The sequence below is a fragment of the Musa acuminata genome, chromosome BXJ3-3, assembly GCF_036884655.1.
Source record: "Musa acuminata AAA Group cultivar baxijiao chromosome BXJ3-3, Cavendish_Baxijiao_AAA, whole genome shotgun sequence".
NCBI lineage: Eukaryota > Viridiplantae > Streptophyta > Magnoliopsida > Zingiberales > Musaceae > Musa > Musa acuminata.
In genome coordinates, this window is record NC_088351.1 from 31,118,735 (window position 1) to 31,145,565 (window position 26,831).

At 37.5% G+C, this 26,831-nt stretch overlaps 2 protein-coding genes across 7 annotated transcripts; both read left to right on the plus strand.

The window, feature by feature from the left end:
* Positions 1 to 7,493: 7,493 nt before the first annotated feature.
* LOC135632988 (uncharacterized) lies at positions 7,494 to 16,741 on the plus strand. 6 transcript variants are annotated; one of them, XM_065141959.1, is made up of 11 exons: positions 7,494 to 7,550; positions 7,648 to 7,711; positions 8,339 to 8,394; positions 10,029 to 10,076; positions 10,170 to 10,309; positions 10,381 to 10,458; positions 13,189 to 13,583; positions 13,670 to 14,946; positions 15,084 to 15,494; positions 15,804 to 16,033; positions 16,405 to 16,741. In XM_065141959.1, exons 7-11 carry the CDS (start codon positions 13,498 to 13,500, stop codon positions 16,651 to 16,653), a joined length of 2,253 nt encoding a protein of 750 aa, XP_064998031.1. In that variant the 5' UTR covers positions 7,494 to 7,550; positions 7,648 to 7,711; positions 8,339 to 8,394; positions 10,029 to 10,076; positions 10,170 to 10,309; positions 10,381 to 10,458; positions 13,189 to 13,497; the 3' UTR covers positions 16,654 to 16,741. The 6 variants fall into 6 exon arrangements, with proteins under 6 accessions (XP_064998031.1, XP_064998034.1, XP_064998030.1 ...); XM_065141962.1 differs by lacking the exon at positions 10,381 to 10,458 and having other exon boundaries at positions 7,508 to 7,711; positions 10,170 to 10,213; XM_065141958.1 differs by lacking the exon at positions 8,339 to 8,394 and having other exon boundaries at positions 7,508 to 7,711.
* Positions 16,742 to 17,781: 1,040 nt separating this feature from the next.
* Positions 17,782 to 26,310, plus strand: LOC135634171 (large ribosomal subunit protein eL34-like). Its single transcript, XM_065144446.1, has 4 exons — positions 17,782 to 17,940; positions 18,050 to 18,129; positions 25,679 to 25,788; positions 25,994 to 26,310. Exons 1-4 carry the CDS (start codon positions 17,862 to 17,864, stop codon positions 26,085 to 26,087), a joined length of 363 nt encoding a protein of 120 aa, XP_065000518.1. The 5' UTR covers positions 17,782 to 17,861; the 3' UTR covers positions 26,088 to 26,310.
* Positions 26,311 to 26,831: the final 521 nt, after the last annotated feature.

Below are 26,831 nucleotides of genomic sequence, written 5' to 3' on the forward strand. Positions count from 1 at the left end.
ACATATTCTAACATTCTCCCACTTGGTCCATTAATTGATAAGATATAAAAGAGATACAAAATCAAAACAAACAAAACAAAATTTGTTTGAAAATAATTTTACCTAATTGGATTCCAAGAAATTTTGAAAAGCATTTTATACATGGCCATGTTTTAAAAATAAGCCAATAAATCCAATAATCACAATAATACTATATTAAGTCCAACTATCAATGCAAGTCATAGCGGTTGTATTTCATCAATGTCATACTCCCTTCTATGTACCACAACATTGTTAGTCTTTCCTAACATAATCCATAATGACCCCTATAATTTGTCTTGTCAAGACAATCCTGTTATTACATTCAACCATAATATTCATAAACATAAATGTAAACAGGATAGCAGAAACAAATAACTTTAATTAAGTAAAATGTCAATAATAGCATCCACATAAACATGCATCATCATATCCTTTATGACTTGCTCACAAGCCCCATTCTAAGAACATGTTCTTTGAATATTTTGCACTGTAAGACTTTTGTCAATGGATCAGCAATCATCATAGTGGTGCTCAAGTACTCAATTGACACTTGCTATTTCTGGACTCTTTCTCTAACCACCAAGTACTTTAACTCAATGTGCTTGGAACCACTAGAGTACTTGCCATTCTTAGAGAAGAAAACTACTGCGGTGTTATCACAAAATATCTTCAGCGGCTTGGCAATTGAGTCGACCACACCAAGTCCTGAGATAAAATTTCGCAGCCATAAAGCTTGATTTATGGCCTCAAAGCATGCCACAAATTCAGCTTCCATTGTTGATGATGTAATAAGCGATTGCTTTGCACTTTTCTAAGAAATTGCCCCACCAGTTAACATAAATACAAATCCTGAAGTGGACTTCCTGCTGTCGAGGCAATTTGCAAAATCAGCATCTGAATATCCAGTTACTTCAAGCTGATCAGATCTCCTGTATGTGAGCATATAATCTTTTGTCCCTTGTAGATATCTCATTACTTTCTTTGCAGCTTTCCAATGTTCCATTCCTGGGTTGCTTTGATATCTTCCCAGCATTGCAACTGCAAAACTGATATCTGGTCTTGTACAGGTTTGAGCATATAGTAGACTTCCAACTGCGCATCCATAAGGAATATTCTTCATTTGATTCTTTTCTAAGTCATTTCTTGGGCACTGGTTTTGACTGAATTTTTCACCTTTAGTAATAGGTACATCATTGGTTGAGCAAAGCTGCATATTAAATCTCTCCAAGATACGATCAATATATCCTTTCTGAGACAATCATAATAATCCTTGAGATCTATCCCTGAATATCTCAATGCCAATGACGTAGGATGCCTCATTCATATCAACCATCTTAAAGTTCTTGTTGAGAAATATCTTGGTTTCGTGCAATAAACCAAGATCACTACTGGCAAGTAAAATATCATCCACATATAAAACCAATATAATAAACTTGCTCCCACTTATCTTCAGGTATATACACTGATCAACAGTGTTTTCCTTAAATCCGAAGGAAGTAATGGTATTATGAAACTTTATATACCATTGTCTGGAAGCTTGTTTAAGGCCATAAATGGATTTCTTAAGTTTACAAGCCCAACTTTCTTTTCCCTTTTCTATGAATCCTTCAGGTTGTTCCATATAGATTTCCTCATCCAGATCCCCGTTCAGAAATGTCGTTTTCACATCCATATGATGCAACTCAAGATCATAATGAGCTACTAATGCCATAACGATTCTCAATGAGTCCTTTTTAGAAATAGGAGAAAAAGTCTCATTATAGTCGATGTCTTCCTTCTGAGAAAAACCTTTGGCCACAAGTCTAGCTTTATATCGTTCGATATTGCCCGTTGAGTCGCGTTTTGTCTTAAAGACCCATTTACAACCAACTCTTTTACAATCATTGGGCAATTCAACGAGATCCCAGACATCATTCTGTACCATTGATTTTAACTCTTCTTTCATTGCATCATACCATTTTTCAGAATCGTTACTTTCTATGGCTTGTGAAAACGATAAGGGGTCTCTTTTTATTCCTATATCATAATCTGATTCTTGTAGATATACAACATAATCATCAGAAATGGCATGTTTCCTTTTCCTTTGAGATCTTCTCAAATCTGCCAATTGTGATTGTTCTACAAGATCATCAGTGGCGACATCAACATCATGTGAGAGTTCTTGGATGTTATTTTGTTGTTCACCCTCATCAATACTCTCATTGATTTGAGGAACAACAATCTCTCGGACAAGAGATGATATGAGAGAATTAACCTGAATCTCCTCAATATCAAAATTAATTCTTCGAGATTTTTCACTCCCACTGATTTCGCCATTTTCTAGGAATTTTGCATTACCAGATTCTACTATTCTCATACTATGATTAGGGCAATAAAATCTGTATCCCTTGGATTTTTTTGGATAACCAATAAAATATCCTGAAATAGTTCTTGGCTCCAATTTCTTTTCATGTGGATTGAATACTCTTATCTCTGCAGGACACCCCCATATATGTAGATGTCTCAGACTGGGTTTCCTACCAGTCCATAACTCAAATGGAGTCGATGAAACTGACTTGCTAGGAACCCTGTTCAAGATGTACATAGCTGTCCTAAGAGCTTCACCCCACATCGACTCAGGTACAGAGGAGTAACTCATCATGCTCCTAACCATATCCATCATAGTACGATTTCGCCTTTCAGCAACATTTCGCCTTTCAGCAACACCGTTCTGCTGTGGCACACCTGGTAATGCATATTGAGCACAAATATCTCGTTGTTCTAGGAATCTAGCAAAAGGACCAATATTCTGACTAGATCCATCATATCTGCCATAAAATTCACCACCTCTGTCTGACAATTTTAACTTTTCTATCTAATTGTCTCTCAACCTCATTTATGTATACTTCAAGAGTATCAACGGCTTGAGACTTTTCATGTATTAGATAAACTTTGTCATATCTGGACAGATCATCTATAAATGTGATGAAATATTTTTCTCCACTAAAACAAGAAATATGGAGTGGTCCGTAGATATCAGTATGAATAATCTCAAGGAGTTCTTTACTTCTTGTGGCATTTTTCTTTATTTGTTTAGTTTGCTTTCCCTTAATGCAATCTATACAAATATCAAAATCAGTGAAGTCTAAATGTTTCAAAATATTATCCTTCACTAATCTTTCAATTCTTTCCTTGGAGATATGCCCCAATCGTCTATGCTACAATATGGAAGATCTTTCATTATTGAAACTATGTTTCAATCCAACATTTGATTGCAGGGTCATTAGTGTCTTTGCAAACTCAATATCCAAATTAATTCTGTACAAACCATCACAAAGAATTCCAGAACCAACTTTTATTGAATCGTAAAATATGCTGAGTTTGCCACTACCAAAAGAAATACAATATCCCAACTCATCAATTCTAGAAAGAGAAATCAAATTTCTAGAAATTGTAGGGACATAACATGTGTCAACAAGATCCATCAAGTGACCCGTCTCTAAACGTAGACGATAAGTTCCCATTGATATCACTTTCGCTTTAAGACGATTTCCCATAATGATGAATCTTTCATGTTCTTTTGGTTTCCGAATTGAAAGGAATCCCTACATGTTATTTGTAACATGAGTTGAAGCACCGGAATCAATCCACCAAGTGTTAGAAGGAACTTCTGTAATATTTGATTCGAAACATACAAAGGTCGAGTTAATACCTTTCTTTTCGAACCAAGTCTTGCGTTTAATGCAATCCTTCTTCACATGTCCTTTCTTACCACAAAAGAAGCACTTTACAGTAAAGGCTTTCTTTTCATTAGTCTGTTTAACATTTCCAGACTTAGCAAATCTCTTTGATGGATGATGCTTCAACTTTCTTTTCTTATTACCACCTCATTGAGTAGTCGTCATGACATTATATGAATTTTCCTGCCTTAATCTCAATTCTTCCTGAACACACATGCTAGTCAACTCATTCAAGTCTCACTTATCTTTATTTGTATTGTAGTGAATCTTGAATGGGCCAAACTGAGAAGGAAGAGAATTGAGAATAAATTGCACGAGGAAAGATTCATCAACATTCATGCCTAATGTTTTAAGTTTTGCAGCTTTGTCAGCCATATTGAGGATATGATCCTGAATTCCTCGAGTACCATCATACTGAGCCGTAGTCAGTTCTTTCATCAATGTGCCAGCCAATGACTTATCAGCAGATTTAAATCTGTCTTCAATAACCTTTAAATATTCCTTTACGCTAGTTGCAATCGGTAATGAAGTCTTTATGTTATTTGCAATTGTCATTCTTATGAACATTAAACTAAGCCTATCAGATCTTTCCCAAGCCTTCATTTCATTAACTTGTTCTGCAGTACTTTCATCAGTCAAGTCTGTAGGCTTTTCAATAAGTAATACTAGATCAAGATCTAATACACCCAGTGTGAAGTGCACATGCTCTAACCATTCTGAATAATTTGATCCAGAAAGTACAGGGACACTTGAAGCATATGAATGTATATGCGGAAGTACCACTGCAAAAAGATATATAACAACATTAATGCTTTGAGTTTGTCAAAAATTGATGAACTATTGATATCATCTATATTACACCTTTGGGTGAAATATTGACATATCTAGTGTTCACTCAAGAATATTTTTGGAGGACTGATACCATCCTTGAGGAATAGATATTGTTACCTTTGGGTATACAACCCTAAACTGCAAGGATATCTAAAATAGTATCATCCTACCCCATCACATAATTATTTAAATTAGATTCTCCTTTGGGATTATCTAAATCTCATAATTATATGTGTCATTATGAATATTATTTTTTTAATATCATTTAGGACTCATTCTTTAATATTATTTTATAAGTCATTAGTCTAGGTCACTTTGGTGGCTTCAAGACTAATGCCATGATATAAAATAAAAATGTCCTATAAATGATAAAACTTTTATTGTAATTCATATCACAAAAGTCTATCATCCTAGGCCACTTTGGCAGCTACTAGTCAGATAAAACTTAAAAAAATAAATTACAAATAATATTCATTAATATTTCTTTAATTTTGCTAAGCAGTTCAATAATAAAATAACAATAATAATTATTGAACATTTATGTAAAGTAGTTCAATAATAAATAACCATAACAATTACTGAACATTAATGCAAAGCAATTCAATAATAAATAACAATAATAATTATTGAAATTTAATGCAAAATAGTTCAATAATAAATAACCATAATAATTATTGAATAATAATGCAAAACAGTTCAATAATAAAATAACAATAATAATTATTGAACATAATGCAAAATAATTCAATAAAAAATAATTATTATTATTGAATATTAATGCAAAATAGTTCAATAATAAATAACCATAATAATTATTGAACAATAATGTAAAACAGTTTAATAATAAAATAACAATAATAATTATTGAACATTAATAAAACTCATATGATAATTTCAAGCATATACATGTGAATAAATAAATGAAAATTCCAAAAACAATAATTGGATTTTAATTTTATTTACCACATATATAATGAATAATTCATATGAGAAAACCATAAAATAAACCATAATTTATAGTTTTTTTTTATCAAAATTAAATCCAATCAAATAATCAAAAAATATAATCATGATTAAAATTAATCATAATTATAATAAATGATATTTATCAATTTTATAATTGAGAATTTAACCTAAATTTCTCAATTTCATAATGATAAAAAACCGAAAATATTTGATAAGATATAAATCGAAAATATGCGAATGGCAGAACTGTAATTTGGCAGAAATTAGACCCGAGGGTAAACCTGTAAATATGTTGACAGAACATAAACTGTAATTACGATATTTGCAAAGGGTAAAACTGTAATTTTGTAAAACCCTAGCCTTGAGGGCAAAAACGTAAATATGCCAAAACCCTAATCTGCCATCGCCGCCGTCGCCTGCGTGAGCGGCGCTGCCGCTGCTGCTTGCGGCCTAGCCGCCTGTACGCGGTTGCCAGCGGCAGTTCTAGCCTGTGCGTGGCCACTGCCGCCACGGCGCTGCCGCCGCGGGGCTGCTACTGCTCACGCGCGGCCGCTGCTGCTGCGGTGGTTCTTGCCCGCGGGTGGCTGCTGCCAACACGCGGCCGCCGCCTGTGCACGGCCAACTCACGCATGGCCGCCACCTGGGCTGTCTGTCTGCGTGCGGCCGACCGTCGCATGGACGGATTCTGGCCGTGTGCGACCGGGGTTCTGTGATGCCGTCCCACGGACGGAGTTCTGTGATGCCGTCGCACGGACGGAGTTCTGTGATGCCGTCGCATGGACGGGTTCTATAATGCCCGCATATGGGACAGGTTCTGTAATGTCCACATATGGGACGGGTTCTGTGATGCGTACGTTACTCGGCGTAACCGTAGATTTGCAGCGAGGTCGACGGTGACCATTACTGCTTAGCAGTTCTTGGAAAATAAAGGTAATTATGCATCGTAAATTAATTTACAGATCTAATGCATGATTTCAAAAACCGGGCTCTGATACCGATTGTAAGCATAAAAATCTATAATTATGCTAAGTCAATAATACAGAATTAACCTATATGCCATGATTGAAATCAATACATAGATCTAATTATACGATGCGTACCTTTTGATGTAATCCGTTCAGAGATCTTGTTTGATCTGCTCAGCACCGTGATCCAAGATTGCTGCAGGCTCCGTCTTTAATCCGATCGCGAGGAGTGCGAAGAGTAGACCCTTTCTCCTATCTTCCTATCCTTTCAGGATTTGGGGAGAGGGTTTTGGGGAGAGAGTCGAGGAGAATAACTGAATTCCTCAACGAAGAGATGTCTATACGTGTCAACGTTATAACGCTCTAATACACTAACATACCCTCAACCCCTAGAGATCCTGTCCTTTTATAGGCGAGAACAGAGGGTCTACGAAGATTTCCTCCCAAATATCTCCGAGGAATCGTTCTGTAGTGGACTTAGTCTATATTGGCTAAAATATCGCAACGGAACCCAATTAGTTATTCTATTATATATCTTATTCAATTATAAAAGGGTCTCATATTATAACTACAATTATCTTTTAAGACATAGTATGGGTCAAGCGAACAAGGAACGATCTAACATTAATATCGTGGACCAGGAGACATATTTCCTTCAAAGTCACTTTGATGTCCTGCCTTCATCAGCTATTCCACATGGTCCACTTGAAGGACTCTCAAGCTGCACATGGTGCTGTCTGCAAGAGTAGTAATAGCAGCAATACACTTGGGGAGGATCACATACACTTGCAGAGTGCATGGCAAAAAGAGTTGATAGTGACTGAGCATTGTGCAGCTGTCTTTGAGAAGAAGTGAGCATATGATGCCGGAGTTATGAACCATCTTTTGTCTCCATCATGGATTGGACATTCAATGGTATCAATGCTGATTAAATGGGGGTGGGGGTGCATTTAGTTCCTCCTTTTGAGCATTTAAACCACTTCTTCAGTGATAGTGCAATCCCTCACTGCAATTATGAAGTTTGAAGGGGCTTCTCCTATGCCACAAGGTCATGGCATGCATGAGAGTTCTTTGGTTTTCCTGGCTTTTACATCTTCGGCTGCATAAAGTGGCTGACAACTATCACATCCTACTGTTGGAAACAGGTCAAGAAAGGGGAGAAGAAACTTCACATGTTGTTCATTTAGGATCATCTTGCAAATTAAAATGGTATGATGAAGTTTCTTTTTCCTCATTTTTCTGCTCTGAAAACTATTCATGAGCAGCATACATACACTCTGTAATACCAAAACCCAGCCTGGCACTTCTGGTTACTGTGCATACAGCAAAGCAATCACAAGACCAGCACAGGCAAAGTTAAGCCACCTTAGTGATGATCAGAAAACCTAGTAATGATAAATCAATAAAAAAAAAATTCAGATACTGAATCCCAAGTTTTTGTTCAGCCTAATTACTAAGTCAAAAAGATCTTTCATGCACATTTGCATATATAGGATAAGCAACAAAGGATTGCCTGAGCTTGTTAAGGTAAGCCTTAGTAGAACAGTAATATTGCTTCTTTTCTTTACCTTTTAAATGTAAGACTAAATGCATTGACCCTTCAGTAGAAGCCTTGCCTTGTAAATTGGGGCTTTCCAAGCTCCAGTCAATGTAATTTCTGATTGTTTCATGTTACCTAACATGCAGAAAAATTGCAGCTAAACCATGTATATTTTGTGGATAATCTGCGTTTTTGTTGAGAAATAGTGACCTAGACTCTATCAAAATTGTGAGTCAAACTATGGCTGATTTCTGCTGTGTCATGGTGAACTCTATTTCTGCCAAACAACTGTGCAGGTTACCTTGGATGGGTACAAGGAGGAAAATATGTATACCAATTGAATCTGTGATGGGTATGGATTTTCATACTAGGATACTTGTCAGTTAAATCCCTGTCTGGATTATAGAGGTTCTCTTAAATTGTATTGCAATTTATTGAATAAAAGTATATTTCTTTGCTTACCAAAGATACAGCAGGAATTATAACTTTGGATGGTGAAAAAAAATCATGTTATTAGTTTGTTCTCATTTTTTTCTTAATTTTCATGTTAGTTTCTTTTTTATCATTATTTTGGTCATGATTTAGGTGGAGTATTTGATTACCAGTTTTATGTCTTTTATATTGAATTAGTTTAGAAAATATATGAGTAATAATGAGATGGGTTCAGGAACCAATAGGAAAACAATTTCAAGTACTCAATTCAACACATATGCAAGCAGGAAAAACATACATATACACACTCTGTCTCTTGGAACAATCAAGGATTGAGTCTTATTTGAAGAAAGGCAAGCGCATGTGTTCTCATTCCAAGCTAAGGTTTTGGGATAGATTTGCACTTGATCCAATTGTAGTCATTTCTTTGCCAAATATTAGTTACAAGCTTGATGTTGATATGACACATACAATTAGTTTGGTTCCTCAATAGATCAAATATATGGATAGTGGCTAACCTTTTTTGTTTTGGTGAATGGTAGAGGTATTTGGCAAGAACAATGAAGATGTGATTGTGTCAATCATCAAATTGGTTATTGATTTCTTTCCATTGTAGCTTTTAGACTACTTACTTTTTGACAATGGAGAACGAAATTGATTTGCATCCTCCATTAAGGAACCACTTGTGGTTGTTTTTGTTGTTGTGAGAAGAATCAATTCTCTTCAAGATATTGAACTCTTGTCAAACCATCCATTTCCATGCCTTCACTAATCCAACATTAAATTTCTTTTATATATATATATATATATATATATATATAGAGAGAGAGAGAGAGAGAGAGAGAGAGAGAATGCACAACAACATAACCAATTGGATGGCTAATCTTGCTAGGTTGTCTTGACAGACTAAACTATGGAGTGGGGACAGACATTGCAATTTCTGTATTTTGATTTATAATGTTTTGATGATGAGGTTTTAAGTCATGAACACCTTTCAAGGGTAATTCAGTCCCCCAAATCAAGCCTGGCTTAGACAAAGCATTTTGTTGCCTGTAAGTGTAATTGCACAGCTAGTCTAAAAGATTACTAGGACAAGACTCAAGAAAGCAAATTAGACACAATCTTACAAGCTCTAATCTTCCATGCCACCACACTAGAAACAAAAGTTTGTTCTTTCCTCTCATTTGCTGTATCACTTGCCTATAGTTGCTTCTTGGTCTACAAAGGATCTAAACAAAAGCTGTAATTTGAGGGCTACATTTTGTCTAGGAATTTATGGTGGGGATGACAGAGAAAAGAACAAATAGGCCAAGTAAAATAAAGCCCCTCATGGACCCTTCACAATGTGTGTAAAGCGTTCTTGGTTGCAAGGAAACCAGAAAAGAAATGATAAAGAAAAAGGAATAAACTTCCATCACTTGATTTTGGCAGTCCTCAAATGAAAATTGCACAAGTCACTGGTTTCCTGATTACATCTTCCATCAATACAGAAAAAATGTAAGAACAAAAAAATGTAATTGATAATGTTCCATCTTGTTGTATTTTTCTTTGCAGCCAAACCCCAAAAGGAAATAGAAGAAGTATTATATGACTGCAATCATGGTGAGAACATTGGAAGTACCACCAACCTTTCTCCATCTTGATCATTATGGTGATGCAAAGTTCTTGCTGATCCCTCAAGCTTCCTTGCTGCAGTGGTGCAAGCCAGAAGCATCTTGTCACATCAGCCTGCTTAGAAGGTGATGCTTGAATGAAGACACAACTCAAATCCTATTGAAAGTGACCAAAGCATCTCTTCCTACCAAAGCTCTTTCTTTCTTTGATCTTCTTATGTGGTTGGTGCCTACATCTTTGTTTTTCTTAATCTTCATATATAACAATTGAGATCATCTAATTAACTGAACAGGAGCAGGTGGTCAGTAGGTGCATGATGAGTATTGTTTTTGGGGTTTAGTAGCTGAAAGTCTCTGCTCAGATGAGAGAGGTTAGTATAAGATAAGAGTCATACTTAATAGTTCTTCAACAGGACACAATACATATATGTTGAGCATTATATTTTTATTTATTTTCAAGAGATTAATCATGATATCATATTTTCAAGAGAGTAAAAGTTGAATACTTAAATGGAGATGAAAATTCAGAAGTCCTATGTAATTATCATCATGTCTTTAGATTATGAGAAAAATTTTATAAAAAGTTGATGAATCAATTATGATTTATAAATTAAGTGTTAGGCAGTCAAAAATAATATATATTAGAAAATTTATATTGTTGTGGATAACATAATGAAAAATCTTCTAATATTATTGTCAATGCATTCTTAGGAGATCCATAGAAAGTTAAGATAATTAATATTAGTGATAAGTATCGGTAATATGAGGAGATAGAAACAAACTTTAAAGTATTATGTCATATATTAAAATAAAGATTTAAGTATTTTTTGCTTAGCTAAAAATTAAGATCTATATAATTCAACCAAGTAGCTGGCATCATCATGATTTTTATTATACCTATTGTTTTTAATTGATTGTAATAAAATAGAAAATAAGAGAGTGGTAATTGATGTTCAAGTAAAGGAAAAACACTTTGCATGTGATCCCCCAGAATATTATTTTTACTTGTTTTATGAAAGAAACTTTCAACATTTATAACTTTACCTTAATAGGTTAATATACTTCCTTACAAGGGTAACCAAATAAGAAAAATTAATTAGTAATTAAAAAATATTGCACAACACATGCGGAGAAATTATGAATAAAATAAAATATTATTAATTGATAATCTGAAAAGTAAAATTATTTTTGAGGGAATTAAGAGGGAGGAGGAAATTCGCCTTGCAGAGAAAGAGGTAGGTTTCATTCTTTTCCTTATTATTTTCAAAACATTTATTTTGTTCAAGAATTCTCATAATATGGTGGATGATTTTTAGATCTAAAACTATATTATTCATCCATGATTCCTATTATTAACATTATGTTATTCATGCATGACTTTAAGTATTAAATTTATGTTGTTCATGCATGATTTTTAATGCAAGTTTCATGATATTCATACCGTTAAATTAAGATTTAATGGATTTATAATGTGACTAAAATAAAATAAATAATGTGACTAAAATAAAATAAAAAATAAATAATTGATTTTCATGATATTCATGCATGATTTTTAATACAAGTTTCAAGTTTAAATGTGACTAAAATAAATAATGTGATACATAGTGACTCTATTTTCCTACTATGGGTAGAGAAAAAGTACTAGTAGGTCCATAACTTGTGGGATTTTCTACTAACAGGTTAGATGATTCATTTATCTTTTATCAGAAGGAATGTGTCTTTACTTTGATATATGAGGAATAAAGTAATATATTGTTAAGATCTATGCCTTCTTATTATTAGTTTGTTTGTTGTTGAAAAAATATTTAAATGTTTAATTATTGAATAAAATATGTTAATGGTTATATTTGGTCTACGGATATCTTAAAATATTATCATATTCTGTGCTGCATTATGAAAGAAACTCTGATATGTAAATATGAACATATGATACAAAACAGATATATGATCTGTTCATTTTTTTCATATTAATTAATTAATTTCTATCTAGTCTAAACGATAGCATTATTTGTTTTTAGTATTACATTTCAATGTTGATGCTAGCTCAATTCACTACTCAATATCACACATGGAATGACATTAGCATCAAACATTTATTATTATTATTTTTTAGCAAATTCTTCAAAAAACAAACCCCCCTTATTTTCGTTTTTTAAATTTATTCTCGTATAATATTTTTTATTTTTTAAAAATAAAATTATCCCTCGCCTCCGTCCCATCGACTGTCATCTCTCTTGCTCCATTATTTCTTTGATCTATTATCTTTATTTCTTAAATAAAGGCAAAAGAAAGATATTATATTATGTTGATTTAGATATTATATTATGTTGATGTCCCATTTTCACATAGGCTTACACATGATAAACTAAAAAAAGAAAAACATTAAGCCCAGTTGAAAACTGATGAATGATGAACTCAAAAAATAAATACCATCATGTAAAACAATAAACTTGATGAAATATTTTTTTATTCACCTAAAGCAGCAAACACCATGCAATTAATCAAACCACAGCCAAAGCCAAGCAGGTAGGTTGTGCTTAGTGAGGCATGAATCATGTGTGCAGGTCAAAAGTAGCAAGTAGGAAGCCTCATCAGGTGTTTCATGCCTTGGTCTCTGAATCAGATATGAACTGTTATTGTGCAGAGATTTAAATGGAAACAGATGGAAGTGGCATCTGTTCATTGCTATAGTACACAATGTTATTCTCTTGAGTTTCTCTTTCCATACATAAAATATTGCATAAGATATGCATGGTTGGTGCTAGTTGGAAGTCTGACCACCTTATTAAAAATATAATAATGATTAACTAACCACTTAACTCTTCCCAAATATATTATGAAATTAGCTGATTTATCTAAAAATTTTTCGGTCATACTATAGAAGCTGATCATGCTAAAGTAATTACGTTAATCGCGACACGAGGAAGGAGATGTCCGAAGGTAGTACTAATAACCATAACTTGAAGATGCGATTGAATCATCTCATTTTTCAAAAGAGCTAATTTGTTTTGGTTTCGCGTTACTTCATATTTAAAAAAATCTTAATTTTTTAGGTCATATGGTGTTGAAATACCTGTAAGTAGAAATTTTCTTGATGACAGGTCTTACATTTGAGGAGACTAATAACAGTCCCAATATTTCTCAGCAACACAACTCTCCATTTTGTTGTCATGTTCTTTTCCACCTTCCACCCTCCTTAAGACACACCTTGCATCTCCTGCCTCTCATATCTCACCATTCTATCACCATATGTCTTATGTCCAAGCTTCATTGTCTCATGCTTTTGTACATCTGGAGAGTTAATTTCCCCTGCAAGTGCACAAGGAAAGAGCAAGGAGGTTCTTGGATTGCATTTCCATGATTGCTTCAAACTGAGATGGAGTGGTGCTGGTGAAGGTGAAGGTGAAGACATGGCTTTCTTCGTCAACTTCTGCTGGTCCATCATCACCAGTTCTTTGATTTGGTTGTGCTGTTTCATGGCCATGCATCTGTTCAGGTAGCAGTTCTTCTGCAAGTCATGCTTTTGTTTCAACAGCTTCACTCTGCATCCGATTTTGATATGATATCTGTTCCTGCTTGTAGAATTAGGCAACGAAATAGCTTTCAGAAAGACCTCAAAATTCCTGGAGTCACTGATTCATGTACTAGGGATGATGATGATGAATCCAAGGAGAAAGAGACACCAAGTCTCAGCTTCAAGTTTCAGTATCAGCTTTCTGATCGTTCTGCAAGAAAAGATGAACCCTCTATGAAACCAAGCATTGACAATCTTGGCTTCCTGTCCGAGAATGATTTCAGTGGCTTCATGGAAGGAGCAAGCATAGGTGGAATCGAAGACCAGAAGTTTCTGCATGCTGAGCCGTTGGAGGAGGAAAATCCAGTGAGTTGGAAGACTAATCCTTCAACTGAACCCGAAATCACTGATCGAGAAAGGTTTCTGTCAGAGTTCTCCGGCTTCGACTCGGACACCGAGTCCCTCGGTGCAAGTGATGGTTACTCGGTGAAGGACCTCATTGTCGATTCGGATAGTGATGGTTTGTTGTCGGAGAGAGACCTCGATGAGTATGAGCATCAAGCCGAAGCTATAGAAGTCTCGATCAATGCCACTAAATTTCAAGTACAACAGTTCGAAGATATCAGAAGATTTGAAGAAACAGAGTTGCAATCTACTCAGAATCGTGATACAGAATCTGTTACTGCAGATGGTGAATTTTGTCCTTTCAAAAATCATAGAAGACATATAAAGTGCGCAGGAAATGGATCAGACAACTCTGAGCCTGAATTAGATAAAATTCAGAAGATTCAGGCATCAAAATTGCTGCCAATGGAACTGATTGATTCCAGTGATGTTGAGCTTCATACAACCGAGAAGCATAGCAGTACAAGAAGAGGTTCTGATCAAGTCCTCTCCTCGAATGAGGTTTTTCATGATGGTCATCTTGGATCAATTCCCAGCTCAGAAGAAGAAGAACAAGCACTGCTCAAAGCAGAATTGGATGAACTGGAAGAAGAACTTGGAATAGAAGAGAAAGTACCAAATCAGAGCAGGCAGAAAGAAGACACGGATTTAGAAGACTTGGATGATGAGGAGGACTATGATGATTTGGAATCTCTCTGGGAACATCAGGATCTGATGGAAGAGCTCAAATTGGAGATGAGAAAATTGAGAGCCGTCGGTCTACCGACCATCTTAGAGGAATCAGAAGCCCCCAAAGCGGTTGATGATCCAAAACCGTGGAAGATCCACGAGACACTCCTGCATGAAGATCCCATGGATGAGCTTCACAAGTTCTACAAGAGTTACAGGGGGAGGATGCGGAAGTTTGACATCTTAAACTACCAAAAAATGTATGCAATAGGTTAGTCCACTGTCTCCCTTCCTCCATTGTCATGCTATCTTCTGTGATTTATTCTATGAGGTTCAGAAACTATGATCTTTCAAGTTTATTCATGAAGTCTAGTTCATCATAAACCAAATCCTTTGTCTGAATTCCAGGCTTACTCCAGCTAAAGGATCCTCTTCAGTCAATGAAATCTCAAAGATCCTTAATTCCAACACTCAAATCTCTTCTTCCTCAGAGTTTATGGCCTAGAGGTCTTAAACCGGGTACCGATCTATCAGAGGAGTTCATCAAGGAACTGCAAAGTGATCTGGAAATGGTCTATGTTGGGGAAACATGCCTTTCATGGGAATTCTTACTTTGGCAATATGAGAAAGCTCGGGAGCTGCCACAATCCGCTCGATACCGCAACCATCAGTACAATCAAGTAGCTGAAGAATTCCAACAATTTCAGGTGATCTTGCAAAGGTTTATAGAGGATGAGTTTTTCAAAGGTTCAAGATTACCCAATTATGTCAAACATCGATGTGGTAATCAGAATCTTCCTCAAGTTCCTCACATAAGAGGTTAGGCAAGATTTAGACATCTACTTGCTATCCGAAAAATTAATCTCCTAGTTGATGTTTTCAACATTTTAATTTCTATTGAATTAGATGCCTATATGCCAAGTTATTATGCTGTATCACTAATGTAAGATAAAGAAAAACATAGCTTTGTTCCTGTCTGTACTGAGTTCTCCTTTTCTTGTTAAAGTTGACATGCATTTATTGGTATTTGCTTCATCAAATCGAACTTTTACTCATGATTTGGAATAATTTATTAAAAGATGAGACCTGCTAACTTTGCAGCAAAGACTGATGTCTACTGTGTTACAGAGGATAACTTGAAGGAGAAGATGGAGGCTCAACTCAAAGGTAATCATATCGTTTGTAGTGAAGTTCTTGAAGAAATCATGGAGGAATCTATTAGGATCTTTTGGGAATTTGTCAAGGCGGATAAGGATGAAACTCCTTGGATGCTGAAGGGTCTACTTGGAACTCATGTCCAACTTCAAGATCCTGCTGACTTTAAGTTCATGGCAAACGTACAATCCAATTTACAGAAGGTAGATGATGGTCTTCACTTAGTTTGGAGCTTCTGTCCTTCATTCCACTGTAAAGAAAACAAAGAAAAGGCTAGCAAAAACAAAGTGCATGCATTGTGTATCAACTAGTATGACAAGATTAAGATAAGAATTGGTCTATGTTGCTTCTCCATACTAATAATGTGACACAAATGATTGATTTAGAGCAAATTGTGTTCATGATCATAATAGTAGTTGCTTCTCCATACTAATACTAGGCTGATTTGTGTTCATGATCTGATCATCTTTATTGCTATTTTTTCCTTCGTGCAGAAAGAAAAGAAATTCAGTGTAGTAGGATGATTTGTGTTCATGATCTGATAATCTTTATTGCTAATTCATCTGTTGTGCAGAAAGAAAAGAAACTCAAAGACATTTTACGAATCCGCAACTGCTTGGTAAAGAAGTTCAAGAAGCCTAAAGAAGACGGATCGAATCAAGACCTCTTCTCTCAAGTAGACCTAAAGTTGGTGGCACGAGTACTTCGAATGTCTCGAATTACAACTGAACAGCTGGTGTGGTGTCACACAAAATTGAGCAATATTGTGTTCATCGAAGGAAAAGTTCATAGAGAGCCTTCATTTTTGCTCTTTCCATGCTGAGATTGACATTGTACTTTGTTTGAGAATATATTTCCATGTAAATGTAGGAGAATTAGGCTTGTCAATCAATCTTCTTTTTCTTACAGCAGTTCAGTTCCACAGCTGGACTGATCCACAGAATTTTCAGTGGTCTCAAATACTTATGCCAAGGAAGTTGAGGTTGCAGTTAAGTTGGTCATTACGCATGGTAGCAATCTAAAGAAGAAAATGAGAATGTCATGTTCAGGTGAAGGAAGGAAAAATATCATCTACAAATATGCTGTACTTTTTCCTTGGAGAAATGGCACAGAAGCTATACTATCAGACTTCTGCAGGATACCAACTGAGAGCTATGGAAGGAGTAAGAAACAAATATGATCTACAATCTTATCCAACAATGCATTCTTTCAAGGAAAGTTCACTTGATTTGCACCCAATTTTTGGTGATGAATGATTTATCTTCCATGAAGTCACAGATTGTTGGATGCCCAAATTAATATTCTACTTACTGGTGATGTGATGCCCCATTAAATACTAGTTTTAAGATTCTACAAGTATAATAAACCATAATATTCCAATAATTTGGGGTAAACTTTTCCTGTGATTAAGCTCTACATAAGATAATATTTTGACTTTCAACAACACACATTTGTAGAGCAAAAAAAATAAAAAAATAAAAGAAAATAAAATCAGCAAGTATACTTTCTTGTGAGATACAAGTAATTTTTTAAAGGAAATTATGGGGTATATTATCCCATTAATATCATGACATTAGTCAAGCAAGAAACAAATGCTTAATTCTCATTATCAATCAATAAAATAAAAGATAAGTAGGTAAAAGAACTTAAATGTGAACAATTATCCAAGCTCATTGCAAATCTACCAGAATGTTTGCACCATAAGTCATCTCAAATCTTCTTGCAACACTGGTTGCAAAGACAAAAATGTTGAATTCGATGATAAGTTATAATTAGCCAACCGGTTCGGACCGGTGACGTCCAAACCAAACCGGTCAAAGTCTGGCCCGGTTCACTCTTCGTGCTCGGGCTATAGAAGACACGAAGACCGTCGGATCAAATGAGTGATGTCCGTTGGATCTAGGTTTTCTTTTTCGCTTTGTTTTGCGGCCATCGGCTCCTTTAAATACCCTCGTCCGCTTCGGGTTACGCCTCTTTGGTGCGAGGGAGGAGGTAGGCGGAGAGCGAGAGAGAGAGAGAGAGAGAGGCGAGATGGTGCAACGATTAACGTATCGGAAGAGGCATAGTTATGCCACCAAATCGAATCAGACCAGGGTTGTCAAAACCCCAGGTAAAAATCCTATCTTTTCATTCCTTTCATCTGCTCTGGGTTGCACCAGATCTTTGCAGGCTTTTGCTCCCTTTCTCGTTGCACTCATTGTGTTGATGTGGAAACGCAGGTGGGAGCCTTGTGTATCAGTACACGAACAAGAGGGCGAGCGGGCCGAAATGCCCTGTGACTGGCAAGAGGATCCAAGGAGTATGCTTTCGCTTACTATGAATCTTTTATGAAAATTTAGCGCTGCGGAATGTGATGTTTGTGTTGTTATTTTATATCACATTTGTTGAAAATGGTAGAAATCCATGTACATAAAATTTCACAAGGTTTTATGGTGGCTGTTAGCTACCATACACAACCCTCCTCTATCTATGTTTGTTGGCCACTGAAAAGCCACCCTCTTTATCTTCAGCTTGTAATCCATGAAAGTTAGCGGGAATTATTTATGGAGGAGTTATCATAAGGGTTACATTGACAATGATACTGGTTAGAAGATTATATGGTTTTTTATATTGATTTAGGCGTGGTCATGATTTTTCCCAATATATAAAAGTGAAAGAAAACATGGAAGTTGCTTTTGCACAACATAATCGTTATATAAACGTTCTTATAGTGGTCAGACCCTACTCAGGAATCTTGAGAAGCTACCTTTTATTGCATTTCATTATCAAATTGGACCCGTTAGCATTTACTTTGGTATTGTCTAAGGAGTATGCCTGGTGCTGGTTGGGTATCTAATTGCTTTTTAACCATTGTTTCTGGATCATCACAAGTAGTTTTTTTGGATTTTTTGGGAATTAGTGTTATTAAAGCCTGTTCTAGAAATTTTTAGGTTCATATTCCTATTTGTTGTTTTTAACTGTATATTAGACTTAGACTTCACCTGCATTTAGCTTTAGACTTCACCTGCATTTGTTAATTATCTTTGAACCTTAAATTTAATAAAGAAAATTATTTATAAGTCAATATTTAGAGTACTCTCATACATTGACCTAGGTTGTCATTTACATGTCTAATCCATAAGTTCTTGTTTGCAGTCATGTGAAATATCATTATTTGTTGTGTTTTGCTCTAATCTACCTAGACATGATCATACTTGAGCTTGTGAGCGCACAATCATCTTGTCTGAGAGAGATTTTTCATGTTGATGAGTTCAGTTTTCTTGAGTGGAATATTGTTCACTAAATCCTATCTTTTTTATTAGATAAGATATATTGCTAGTCTTTTACACATTATTCATATAATTAAAAGAAAATGGTTAGACCATTGTGCTTTGACTTTTTCTCTATGTTCTGTATTTTGTTTGGAAAATATGCTTTTTGAGAAGCCTTCACTGGATATGCTTGCCTAGCTACACAAGTCAATTACAGCCCAATCTTGATGGTCTGGATCAACTTGCCAGCTTTAGATAGGATGCCCTCTAATTTGGACTCAACTTTCCTTCTACTATTATTCCACTATTTTATCAGAAGCAGAGTTTTGCTGACTCTTGTAGTACAATAGCTGTCTAGCAGTTGATAACAAGCAGCTCATCCCTACCATTGAGGAAATAATTGGCTACAGATTCAGGTCAGACCTGGATCTTAAAAGAGACATGAGAGGCTAATTATAAATTTCAACAAAATGAGACTCTTAGACCAACTCACTTTTAAAATTAGGCTAATTTTGGACTTTAAACATAACTCCAATTGTACCAACTACCAAGTGAAGCTCAGATTGAAAGGAATTCACACCAAGCTAAACCAGTCTAGGTTTGACAAATGTAAGCACATACCAGTGATTTAAAAAGTGCTATGTGTCAAGGTCCTAAAATGCCCGAGGCACTAGGTGCTTGCCTGAGCGAAGCAAGACGCTCTGTTATATTAAAATAATAAAAAATATTTTAATATTTTAAATTATTAAAATATAAAAAAATATTTTAATATTTTAAATTATTCTCTACTATTAATAGTAGTAGAGAAGAGTAGAGTGAGAAAGAGACCGAGGTGAGAAGCTGAGTCATGGTGAGAACCAAGTTGCGGATAGGAGGTTGTTGTCTGAGAGCAGCGACAACGGGCTATCACGGACTTAGTTGGTTTTGCCTAAGTCGTGCGGCACCCTTGTGTGTCCGTCAGCAAAGGTCAACCTCCCCGAAACCTCCCATGGTCCCTTAAGATTTACAAAAGAGAAAACAGGTAAAAGAAAGCGCTTCACTCGGGATCCACAAGCAAACATTTCAGGAAACACTTCATAGACAATACAAATTACAAACAAACTTTACAAACTCTGAACGGTTGCACAACAAAGGGTCAAAATGATCCACTACAAACCAAATATCTCTCATAAGTGCTCATATGTCACAACATTTATTTACAAGTCTAAGAAGGCCATCAAACCCAACTAAAATGGGGCTGTTAAGCCTTCGACCGTTCCTCTACATGCTGTGCAAAGCATGAACAAATAGAAAGATACGGACATACATAAGTATTACATCAAATATCCTGTTTAGAACTTTGTTCGTGACATTCTCCCCCACTTATTTTTTTGATGTCCTCGTCGACGCCTTTGCTAACACTGCAACTCATCGCCTTTGTCGAGTCTTCAATCTTCTGCTCCAGTTGCAATTCACCTCTTGGCTCTCACTTGCTCTCCGTTGCTGTTTTTGAGTAGTCGAACCTTTGATCCGTTATGTTGCTTCAACTCGCCAATGACTCTGACTCTAGTGTTGGGGTTGGTTGAGTTGAGTTGATCCCTGTTGGTTCCTGCGGATCCTTCAGGTGAAGGAAAAGACCATTCTTGCTATGTGTCAGTCTCTTAAATACCTCATGCTGCTTGAATTGGGTGGATGCTTGTTGGAGCTTTAACGAGCATCGCCTCGCAAACTTCTGAAGTTTTGGATCCTTCCTCCACAAAATTTGCCCATCGACTCTTCTTTCACTTAGTTGTCACTTCCAAGTAGATTCGCATCACTTCCGCTTTCGATTGGCATTCTGTTGGGAAATAAAGCGGATAATCTACTCTCAGTAGCACCGATCAGCATTGGTAAGGATTTGACAGCTATTGTCTTCTAATGTCTTCGTAGGGTCTTTGAACCTGTGCAGAGCTCCTCTGCTTGATAGATAAGAGAATTGGGGTACTCGGTTTCGCCCATTCTCTTAAGAGTTGAGAAGGCAATGGTTACTTGATTTTGCTCGCCTCCTGAAGGGTTGTACTTCATGTATCGAGTTGGTTACTGGCCTTCGCTTGTTATTTGCTTACACTTCTGAAGCACTCAAAGTGTTTGCACTCCTTGCTTTGGGTTAGCTATTGTTATTCACCTTCTCAATGTCATCGAACTTCTGGAATGTAGAAAGTTTTCACCCTAACTTGGAGTAAGTCTCTAATAGTTTTGGTCGCCTTTGGGATTGTACCGTCTTCTCCATCAACCCGGTCGCCTACTCCACTGAGTAGTAAAGGTACAGTACCACGTACCGCCTGTTTCGTTCCTTGGTCGTGTACTCTTGCATGACCCGAAGTCCTTCACTTTCGGTTATTTTGATGAGAAGCTCGTTGACATCGGTCTTACGAAGTTCCTTGGTCTCTGCCCTTCAGCGTTGTCTTGGTACTTGAAGTTTGCCTCTGCATGCTCCACCTCCTCGGCTCCTTTTACGACCAAGTGCTCTTCCTCCATGAGAGCAAGGGACTAATGACTTCACGGAAGTCTCGCCTCTATGGTACCATGGCGCTGCCATGCCCATGGCCCTACTATCTGTCGCCTCGCAGTTGCATCATTTTTCTTCACGATTAGTAGATGTCTATGTAGCACTCCTCCGAGTCCACCTTCATTCTAACTGATGCTTGATTTTGGGTAGCTAAGTCCCTATGGACTCGTCGTCGTTTCCTCGCCCCTTTCGACCCCCTGCTTTAACACCTTTGTGTTCTCCAAGTAGCTTGCTTTGGTCAATGGAAAGACATACTACAACTCCCATGCATGGCCTCTGCCATCACGTTGTAGGGTTTGCATCGATTCTGTTCTCCTTAATTTCCTTGGTCGTAACGTTCGCTTACTCGACCTTATTTTCTCACTTGTCGGGTTCCCATAAGCGAATATAGGCTCTGGAGCAGTCCAACTCTCTAGTTGCTTCGATCATACTTTTGCATGATCCCATGGGACTCATTGGTACTTGCATTCGAACTTTTCCCTCAGTGGTACATATCCCCCATATGTTGATGACCAAGGTTTTCATCCGATGCAAAATTCGATGCATGCACGGAAGACCTACCTCTACGGTACCATGACCTTCACTCCTTGAATCCATAGCCCTTCTTGTCGTCGTGTTGTTCACCGAAGTGAAGCTCCCAATAGCTCTCGATCATACCTCCGTATGATATAGTCTCTCACAAGGCTATGTCGTGTGTATCACATTGCCACGAACTGTTCTACCACGATCCGTTGCACTATGCCGCCTCCTGGTGACATCTCTATTGCATTTTGATCCTTGTGGGATGAACTCGAATTGTGATCCCTCTATGTATGGCTTCTGCTAATACATCCCAAGGTCTCTTCCACCTTCGATTTTGTTCACTTCTTTGGCAATTGACCTTCATCCATCCGCTCTTGGGTCACACCTAGATGAAGCATCGCTCTAGGACAGTCCGTCGCCTAGTAGCTCTCGAAGTCCACCGACTTAGTTGAACATAGTGCACCATTGTCTGGATCTTGGGCCTCTGCCCCTACTAGTACAATCTTCGTTGCGCACCGCTTCCTTTATGGCAACTTGAATGACACTGGTATATTCTTCAAGAGTACTCGCCTCCGCGTCCTCTTGCCCTATGCCTAGGCCTTCTGAACTTAACTTTACCTACGTAAGTTGAGTCACCTTAGTTCCTCCATCAAATTCTTATCCGAGATAAGGTGCATGTGCTCAAAAGCTCCATTCGTCTTTGGCACCATGCAAGATGAGTTCGCTCTATCAGAATGAAGGACCCATGGAACAACATGATCATGCTTTTGCCTCTGTAAGAGTTCATGTCCTTGACCTCTGTCCAAGGAAAGCTTTGTGCTTTCGCTCCATGTCTCATCTTCTATGTCGGCTCCCTTCATGCGGCTTGGGTACTTCGCCAAGTTACACCCAAGTTGCTCTGCTCCTCGTTTCGCATTGAGTTGAAGGTGGCCCTCACACCCACCATTCCATGGGTCAGCCTCTCTTGAGTTTGATCTCCATATCGACTCTAATTGTGCTTTCATTTGTGTTGATTTGGGTCGCTCCCCCACTTGATCTCGCAATACATCCACCAATGCATTCTCTCAAGCGAGATCATGCGATGACTCTTCGTCGCTCGCTCGGTCCATTGAGCTTCGTGGAGTTGTTGTTTTTGAGGTACTCAACATGTGCAGTCTGTTGCACATGATTCTCCCTCTGGAGAATCGAGATCTATCCCTCCTAGATAATTGTCCCGTTGGAGCAACATCTCTCTACGCTTCTTTCTCTCTGAAAGTTTTGGAAATCACCATCCCCTTGGACTACTCTAATTTGCTGAACAAACTGTGCATTTTTCAGCCTCCTGCAAACGCACTTGCTAGATTGCGACTCCACGTCAACACAGCCCTCGTTGCACCATTCAAGGCCTAGCAACATGCTGAACTCACTGTACACTTTAGCCTCCTACGGATGTGTCCTTCATATGCCGAAGAGATAGTTTCAATGCTCCATGGCATCGAGTTTCGGTCGCCTTGGGATGGCCGCGAACATTTCATCGTCCACATACAAGCCCATGCATGAGTACCGAATTCTTCGAGTTAGCAATTCCCCTCACCTCTGTGAGATTTGCACAATTCTTTCAGTCGCTGAGTAACTCATTCCACCTTGCATGGTTTCATCCTTTACCAAGCGCCTCGCTTGCCTTGAGCACCATCAAGTATAGTTGTCAATGTCGAGTTGTAGCTCAAACTCAACCATCCCAACCTTTGTGTGCTACGCATTCTTCCAAGCTTGCTTGTTCTCGTGGTTCCTTTTGCGCGAAGGGTTGGCCATTCCTCTGAATGCCAATCTTAGATGCCCGCTCCTCCGAGCGACTCCTTTTCCCTATATCTCCATGCTCGTTTTCCCCTAAACGATCGCGCGTGTTGATTGCCCTCAACGCAGTCCCGCTAGGTCCCCCACGTTTGCACGTCAAGTGTTTCTACGAGTGTTTGTCCCGCTCTGATACCATCTGTCATAGACTTAGTTGGTTTTGCCTAAGTTGTGCAGCACCCTTGCGTATTCGTCGTAAAGATTAGCCTCCCCGAAACCTCCCATGGTCTCATAGGACCTACAAAAGAGAAAACGGGTTAGAGAAAACGTCTCACTCGGGATCCACAAGCAAACATTTTTGGAGCACTTCATAGACAATGCAAATTACAAATAGACTTTACAAGCTCTGAACGGTTGCACAACAAAAGGTCAAAATGATCCACTACAGATCGAATATCTCTCACAAGTGTCCACATGACACAACATTTATTTACAAGCCTAAGAAGGGCCACCAAACCCAACTAAAATGGGGTTGTTAAGCCTTCGACCGTTCCTCTACATACTGTGCAAAGCATGAACAAACAGAAAGACACGGACATACATAAGTATTACATCAAACGTCCTGTTTAGAACTTTGTCCGTGACAGGGCGGTAGTGGAGAGCAGTGCAATAGTAGCGGGTGGTAGCGGCGGTGGCAGTGGAGAGCAACGACAACGACAGTGGTAGCGGAGTGAGGCAGCGATAGCGAAGAGAGGCAACGACAACGGTAGTGTTGCTAGCGAAGAGAGGAAACGCCAACGGTAGAGAGAGGCAGCAGAATTGGGTGTAGGGATAGGGAAAGTAGCGAGGAGGTGGAGGCTGATATGCGTGCATTAGTTGGTTCAATCGAACCAACTAATCGGACACTCGTTGCCTCTCTCCGCTATCGCTTTTGCGGTCGGTCACTTGGTTTAAACCAGGCACTCACCCGAAGCGCTCGGCGCCTGGACCTGGGCGCTCACCTCTTTGAAGCGCACCGCTTGGCCGTTAAATGAGGCGCTCGGGTCTCGCCTCCCTCGAGCACCTAGGTGAGCGCTCAAGCGCCTTTTTAAATCATTGGCACCTACTAAGCTTTACAGAAAACTAAATAGAGAAATTGGACAAAAAGCTTAACCTAGAATGTATGTTGTCTGGTTGTAGTACAATAAAGGACTTAATCATAACCCTGTAGCCACATCAATACTTCTAATAGATGACAATGTGGCAAGTGAGTTGTGGAATCTGTGAAGAAACATCAACAGTAATAAGCAGCAGAAGTTGCTGTCACTTAGTCATTTATTAAATTTTATAAAATTATATCGGACAGTTGTTTCGAGTCAATAAGCTATTTATCTTTTTAGGCTTTACTTTTATTATGCAGCAAATCAGTTACTTATGGCCCATCCATGACAAATGTTTTTTTAAGTGTGTGCAGTTGCATCAGTTAGCAGACAACCACTTAAGCCCACATGAAGTCATTCAGTGATATGAGTTCTAAATTTTGTTTTTGATTCTTTTATGATCAACATGGTTTAAAATGCCAGTTGGACCAGTAAATACTGATTTACCTGTCAGGCCAAGTGCTACTTGTGCCATCTCAATTAACTTACTTTGTGGTGACTAAAATGTTGTGAATTTACTTGAATGGCTCTCAGTTTCAATATGTTGGGTTGGTGTATACTAGTGGCAGTATGTCAAAGTTACTAGCCACTATAATGTTTGCATATTCTATTTTGACCATGTTTGATTTGTACTTTCAGATACCTCATCTAAGACCTACTCAGTACAAGAGGTCCAGGTTGTCCAGAAATCGCCGGACTGTGAACCGTGCTTATGGTGGGGTCTTATCTGGAAGTGCTGTCAGAGAACGGTTAGCAGTCGATGCTTTCAAACTATATTCCTGGTTTCATTTACACTTTTCTAACGATTTGTGTGTTCTAATTTATGATATTGCATTACACTAAGTTCAATTGCTGGAAGGGATAGATATAGCTGGCCCCATAATTAGGACACTATGGCTTGCTGCTGCTGCTGCTGCTGCTGCTGTTATTTATCTACTTTTGTTTGTTTTATAGGATTATCCGAGCTTTTTTAGTTGAAGAGCAGAAGATTGTTAAGAAAGTTCTGAAGATCCAGAAGGCCAAAGAAAAACAAGCCTCGAAGAGCTAGACAAGGGTGAGAGAGAAGCATAAATGCTGAGTATGTATCCACACAAGGGAGGTGATAATGATCAGTGATGTGAGTTTCAATGTAACTGTTGGATATTAGGGGTTCCGGGGAGTTGTTTAGCACAAGTTCCATAACCTAAATCCTCTGGTAATCTTTGATTATTTGTTATGCTTGAACTATCTTTCCTTGTATTCTCAGTTATCTAGTAACTATTTTTGCTTTACTGGAATTGTTTCGAGTTTGGGCTCTCTGTTTTTGCTGTACCTGCTACAAACTTGTCCTTGCAAACGCTTACACAACAGTAATTAAATAATCGTTCAGAGGGTCAAACTATGGATTGAATGGGGTAATTTTAGCATATGTATAGATGAACAGATGTTTTGTACGATTTAGAAATTCCATATAAAGATAGGGTGTTCGACAACCCAAGGCACTAATTGGAATAGGGTTCCTTGTTTGCTTTAAGTGGTGGGTAGATGAGCAGAAATTTCATATAATGGATCACTGTCGGTTCAATTAAATACATATTATCTCTTGTAATTAAATTTCTATAGTATTTTTATTTTTAGATTTAAAAAATATATATTGAAATTTTTATAGTTATGAAAGGAAAATATTTAGTTTTATTTATTCTAATATCATCAGTTTTATTAATGGAAGCATGAAAATGATAAATTAAAAGATAATTGAATATTATAGTTATATTTTTTATGATGATAGATAATGATACTGTTGGGGGTATTG